Genomic DNA, 6,801 nt, shown 5'->3' with positions numbered 1-6,801 from the left:
TTAGTCGTCTGGGAGATATCAGTGCTTAAATTAATTGGAAGTCATATTCAAAAAAAATTAATTGGAAGTCAAAACATCGTCAACGACAGTTCCGCTTTTCTCATCTGATTACTACCTTATGCCATGCCATTTCCTAAGATGCTGATGTATTCACGGAGCCATGTGACCTCGGTTATTCATTTCGGTTTTAGGATGTGTTCTTATGAATTTAATTTAGATTTAAATTTTTTATTTTTATTTAAATTTTTTTTGCATTTGTTAGTTTTGTACCAAATTTTTGTGGGTTATTGATTCGGGTCGACGAGATGAATCGGAAAAGTAATTTTTTCCCACTTTTACCCTAATATTCTGATAAATAACCACTTTTTAGCCAAAAAAAATTCACTTTTTGGCTTAAAAATTTGTTATTTCTCAAAATACTTGGGTAAAAGTTAAAAAAAATTTACTTTTCCGATCCTAGTCGAGACGAATTAATAACCCCAAAGTTTACTGCAAAACTAACAAATGTAAAAAAAAAAAAATTAAATAAGGACAATTTTCAAATTTAAGTTAACTTCATAAGAATGCAGCCAAATTTAAAAGAATTTTTTTGGACCGTTCAAAATACTTTTTGACGGTCGCGATTCACCTCTATAAATAATTGTTTACAGAACCCTCCGTTAAAAAGATTTTCCCTTTCCTAATATTTTCTCTAGGCTTTTTAAGCTTTTTCTTGTTTTGTCTGTGTTTGAATTTTTTTCTATTTTTTTTTGACTTTCTGATTCGTCTCTCGAGACGAATCGGAAAAGTTAAAATTTTTTACTTTTATCCAAATATTATGAATAAGGACCACTTTTACTTTTTGAGCTTAAAAATGGTCATTGATCAAAATATTTGAGTAAAAGTAAAAAAAAAAAATTTACTTTTCTGATTTGTCGGAAAGTCAAAAAAATTGGCACAAAACGAACAAGTGCGAAAAAAATTTAAATAAGGACAAAATGTTAAGTTTAACAAAAAGTTAAGCGGAACGGGGATCTTCATATTTATCAAATTCAACCAAAAAACCAAGAGTTTAATTAATGTTAGCAACACGTAATGTTAAGACTATATGTAAGACGAATAGCAATTACTTCTCAAGTAACGAATCCGACTCTATATCATTATAGGTATGTATATATACGGGTATTGGCTTAATTATGATGCAGTTCGACTACGGTTCGGTTCGGTCTCCGGTACGGTTTGGTTTCTGATACGATTATCACATGAAGCCAAAATCGAAACGAACCAACCAGTTTTTCGAAATCAAAAACCAAAACCACAGTTAAAAACCGCACCCATCAGTTCGGTACGTTCGGGTAACGAACGGTTCCGCTGAGATTGTCATCCCTAAATTGGATGTAGATGTAACACAATAAACGATAAATCGTGCTATATCCTAGTCCTTTGAAATTGTAAGAACAAAGGCAACAATTTGTTAGTACAAGTGGTAATGAGTAGAGAGAGAGATAAATAGAGAAATTTATTGAGAATGAGTAAAAAATATTTTCCAAAACTTGTCAGTGAACAAAGTGAAAAACAAAGGCAACAATTTGTTAGTACTATTGTATGCATCTCCTGAAGTGAAAAACGAAGGCAACAATTATGTAACCAAAGCTGCACTGATATACCAATTCCGTTTTCTAATGAAGTCCTACCACAATGACTGCATTTGGCAAATTGGAAAGAAAAATGGCATAATCAGTGGCATACTGACATGCCTTCTTGTTATAAAGTAATATCCCATTAACTCTGGGGGCGGAGGTGTGTAGGGACCCGAGGGGCCCCGGCTTTCGGAGCGTCTGAGTTTTAAATTTTTTATTTTATAGTATATACTTGATTTTAAATATTATTGATAATTATTCATGTATAGTTACTTATAATCTTAATAATTTTTTTCAATTTGATAAAAAAAAAACTAGTTATTTTACATTTTTATTTCTCAATTTTTTTTATAAATAAAAAATAAGCATGTGACAGTTGAAATAGTTTAAAGAATCAATTCAATGTACAAATGTAATGAACTGAAAAACAAAAACCTATGATATAATTATACGTTCCACTAAAAAATATATGTCTGTTAAGCCGGCCTCCCAATAACAAAATTCTGGCTCCACCACTAATTAACTCTATCGAAGTCGTCTCCTTTATATAGTCATCCTTCCATAGTTCCATGGGCATATGACACATTATACCCATTCCTAGCAAGAGAGACATCGGGGTCGCCGTTCTTGACCTATAATAAAATTTTAAATAGGTAGGACGGCGCAGCTAGTCTACTGAGCCATGCCACGGAATCGCGACAAGCACATGCCAGGGTCAAAGGTACTTCCATAATTTTGTCGAACATTTCCCATAGGATGTGTTAGCATGAGGCATTGAAGCCACCCGTGCAAATCTCCGGCAGAGGAAGCAAATATCAAAACTAAGAAATTTGATGGTTCAATCAAGGAGCACCAACAGAACCTTAAAAAGAAATATGTTAGTCGTAGTCTATCGTATTGCTAGACAACCAGAACAAGTAGCTTTGGTATTCAATACATTAATTATTTACCGAAGTCCTAGGAAAAGTGTGGTACTACTTCTGATTGGCTCTTCAAAATGAACATCATGTGAACCAACCGTGGTAGCTCAATTGGCGAAGACTTTTACATCTAATAAGGAAATCGGGAGTTCAAATCTCCCCATCAACATGTAAGTTTTATTCCTTCTATATATTCGTTACAATTATTTCTGTTTTCAGAAAGTCTACCCTTACCGACCCAAATTCCCGATCGGAATCCCGACGCCCCTCAGGGCACATTCCGGCCACCGGAAGGCCGATCCGAGCCGTCCAAAAATTCTATAAAAAAAAACCGAGTGGGCTTGCGCGAGAATAAATGGCATCCGACGTGTGTAGGTAGCTGATCCAAGCACTTCATTTTTGGCCGATCCAAACACTCCATTTTTGGCCGATCCAAACACAAAAATGGATTGTTTGGATCGGCCATCTACACACGTCGGATGCCGTTTATTCCCGCGGTGGCCCACTCGGTTTTTTTTTATAGAATTTTTGGACGGCTCGGATCGGTCGTCCGGTGGCTGGATTGTGCCCGGCAGGGCGTCGAGATTCCGATCGGGATTTCTCCCGTTGGGAACTGTAGCTTCACTCTTCTGCTTTTAATGCTTGTATTCTCCAACCACTAGTAATAACAAGAAAAAATGAACATTAATACATCATGTGACAACCCTGAACCAAATGACAATTGTACTTTTCAATGCCGGTTGTTATCCCTCGTTGAGACCACAAATGAACCTTACTATATTTTCATCAAATAAATATACGTGCCTCTTATCATACACACAACCTTCAATATTGAAGCATCAAACAATGAAGAACACAGCCGCCACGTATCCAAACAAAAAAAATACTCTACTTATCAAAAAGAACACAGCTGCCGACCCGCCGGGGACTGAAAAACAATTTCCCAAAATCTTGTACGGATGAATGCATGGAACGCACTTTGAAATCCAGATTTATTCTATACTGTAATGCTCGCTATTGAAGAATGCATCCATCCAGGAGTGAACTAGAACTCCTACCCAAACTCAAGATTGTTGATGCAGAAGCAGTCCTAACTCAGTACTACTTTCTTTTTCTTTCTTCTTTTTGGTACTACGGAAATTAACTCAGTACTACTTTCTGTTGACATGAAATTCATGCGTACAATGTGCTTCCATTGCATGTACGTATGTACATATTCACTCTAATATAAATCTAGTATTAAACTTCCAAAAGCAAACTCAATGTTACCACCAAGTCACCAACCCTGTGGCAGCACCAAGCCTCCGTGACTGTAGTGGCTCCAGAAAATGGGGCTCGGACCGTTGCCCGAGCCACAGTGCACCGAGTGATACCAAGAGGACCCCCGCCCCTTGCTCTGCGTAGGGCCCTGGGACCCTCGGTGTTCCCTCGAAAAATCGCTCGGTAAGAGGAGTCTGGCTGAGCTTTGTCGCTATCTAAGGATACCGAGCGTGCCCAACCCTGACATCCCGAGGCTACTTGAAGGAAGACGGTTACGACAGGAGGGCCCCAAACAGTAACACCAGGAGGATAATCAATGGGGGTTGACCTGGCCATGTGCTCCGCAACCGCCTTATCTCATTCGTCACATATGACGTCACCTTAGGTGGTTACCCGAGCGTACCCTCCACGCGCTAGCTTGGAGGCCAAGCAAAGCAAGATCGATAAATACAAAGGGACTCTAACCTAGAAAGGTATGTCATTCTACCCTAACCCTAAACCTATACACTTCTCCCTACATCTAACTTGATCGTCGGAGGTCAAGCAGAGGAAGGAACCGAAACCGATCTATGGTCAAGATCTTGATAAATCGAATCACCACAGTGACATAGTCATATACCAAGGCACCAGTACCACTGCCAATGCCACTACTAATGCCAATGTGGCTGTCCGATCGATGCCGCCACTAATGCCAATGTGGCGACCCGATGCCGCCACTAATGCCAATGTGGCGGTCCGATGCCACTGCTAATGCCAATGTGGCTACCACCGCCCCTGACTCTAATTTACAGCTAAAGCCACTGTAATTACCTGGGTAAAAATTTGCGTGAATTCACTTAGTTCGCAACTTAAGCCACTTTTTATGAAAAACCAGCCGGGTACATGATAGGAAGTGAAGCAAACATGACTCTGCCTTCTAATCTCTCTGTATCAAGGTCAATTGGCTATCCCTCTAGAGCCTTCACAGGATAGATGTTACCACATCCAAGTTATTCAACATAACATGCACTCACATTCACAAAGAAGATCTCCACATCAAAAAATATCAACGAACCTCTTATGTACGAGGAAAAGTAGGAAACTAAATGAGTCATAACCTGGTATAGGATATAGTATACAAAATTCTACAACTACACACACTCACATTCACTTGGAGACATGTGTAAAGTGTTCGAATAAGTGGATGTGGCTGCAGAAGACTTGATGAGACAAAATACGCCCTCACAAAACACGTCGCAAAGTTTTCCAAGCATTATATTCCAAAGAGCTGCTTAAAGCATCTCTGCATGTATACTACAAGATCTAATATTATGGGCATAGCACCCAAAATGGACATTCATGTATAAGGCTTTAACAACCCAATAAAAGTAAACCCCTAGGGTTGGCCAAGTAGTCTTCGCTTGAGACTTTGAGATCTGTCCCATCTTTAAGGTTTCGGATTCGATTACCCTCACTAGCAACTTAAGGCTGCGGGAGGGGCTGTAGGGATTAGTCCGAAATGCGCGCAAGTTAATCCGAAACACCCTGCATTACCAAAAAAGAAAAAACACAATACAAGCAAAACCATCCCCAAAATTCTCAATCCAACAGCTTCAACCCAAAATCTACAATCATATAAACCGCAAACTCTATAATGGTGATGTAACCCCTGATCACCCTGATCTCCATGAAATTTCAATGATAAGAATATTTACAACCTAATACAAGCCAAACCACCCCAAACAAACCCCACATTTCAAAAATCCACATTAGGTTACCTTACTGGCTAAACATCAGCAGCATCCAAACACCTTCCAATCTCAAACGACACAAAAGCATCAACGCAAGCGTACTGAATCTGCTCCCTACTGAGCCGATCATCGTCCCAATCACTCAGCGTGACGCTCCTAGGCTTCACAAACTCCTTCCCCAGGACCTCCCTCGCCAATTTCACCAGCCCCGCATTGCGAAGCTGCCTGTAACGCAACTCCCTCGCGGCCAACCGCCTCAGGTCCACCCAGTTCCTCACCTTCAGCCCGTAATCCTCCCTCAACTTATCGACATCCTTTTCAATCCCAACGCCCACGAAGGTGTAATCCTCGTCCGCGAGGAAGTTCACGAGGGATTTGGGCATTCTGGGGGCGAAGATGAGCTGGAAGATGAGGCAGTTGCGGCCGACGCAGAGCTGGAGAGTGGCGGCCGGGTTGGTGTTGGAGTTGGGGCGCCACCCGACGTCGAGGCCGACGACGAGGTCGCGGAGGCGGCGGCGGTGGAGGTGTTCGATGTCGGAGATCCAGGTGCCGACGATGCAGGGGGTGTGGGTGACTAGGGTTTTGATTGTGTCGTCGAAGAAGTTGACGTCGTAGAGTTTGTAGGAGTGGTATGGCAGATGGAAGGAATGAATGCTGCTAGTCATGGCTACTGCCTGCTAATACTGTCTATGCCGGAGAGAGAGAGAGAGAGAGAGAGAGAGAGAGAGAGGAGAGAGAAGAGTTTATATGGAATTTGAAAAGATTATTAGCCAAGTTGGAGAAATCAGTGCTTAATTTTATACTGTAATTCGTAGTCAAAACGATTTCCGCTTTTCCATGATTTAAAGAGGGACAAAAAGTTCTAACGACGCTACTTTCAGATACACTCGAGATTCTCCGAAACGAGAAATTGGTATGTACCGTTGTGCAGAGATGTTTTTCTATCGCTAGATTGTGGATTTCTTTTACTCCGGAAGTTATACTCCATTCGTCTCTTATTTAAAGTTCAGTATTTTATTTTGAACTATTTCTTAATAAATATCTATTTTATAAAGTTAGTGAGTAAAAATTGATACATTATCTATGTTGTTTCTAAAAGTACATTCTATTTTGAAAAGTTAGTGAGCAAAAATTTAATGATGTCGGGTAAATAGGAAAAGTGGAGGAAAAAGTTGATGTGAAAGGTATAATAATGATGTCTTTTTAATTAGTTGGAGTTACGAAGCAGAACACTTAAAAGGAACGGAGGGAGTACCAACGTTCTGAAAATCA

The 6,801-nt window shown here is 40.1% G+C and overlaps 1 protein-coding gene across 1 annotated transcript; it reads right to left on the bottom strand.

The window, feature by feature from the left end:
• Nucleotides 1–5,308: 5,308 nt before the first annotated feature.
• On the bottom strand, nucleotides 5,309–6,300 carry LOC131322684 (3'-5' exonuclease-like). Its single transcript, XM_058354097.1, has one exon. The coding sequence runs from the start codon at nucleotides 6,192–6,194 to the stop codon at nucleotides 5,565–5,567; it is 630 nt and encodes a 209-aa protein (XP_058210080.1). The 5' UTR covers nucleotides 6,195–6,300; the 3' UTR covers nucleotides 5,309–5,564.
• Between the last annotated feature and the right edge of the window lie 501 nt (nucleotides 6,301–6,801).

This window comes from Rhododendron vialii, chromosome 4a (genome assembly GCF_030253575.1).
Source record: "Rhododendron vialii isolate Sample 1 chromosome 4a, ASM3025357v1".
In the NCBI taxonomy this organism is placed as follows: Eukaryota; Viridiplantae; Streptophyta; class Magnoliopsida; order Ericales; family Ericaceae; genus Rhododendron; species Rhododendron vialii.
Note: the sequence above shows the minus strand (reverse complement) of the source record. Positions and strands in the feature narration are given on the sequence as shown.

Bases quoted from the DNA above. Each gene is read 5' to 3' on its own strand.
- LOC131322684 (XM_058354097.1), bottom strand. From the start codon at position 6,194: ATGACTAGCAGCATTCATTCCTTCCATCTGCCATACCACTCCTACAAA.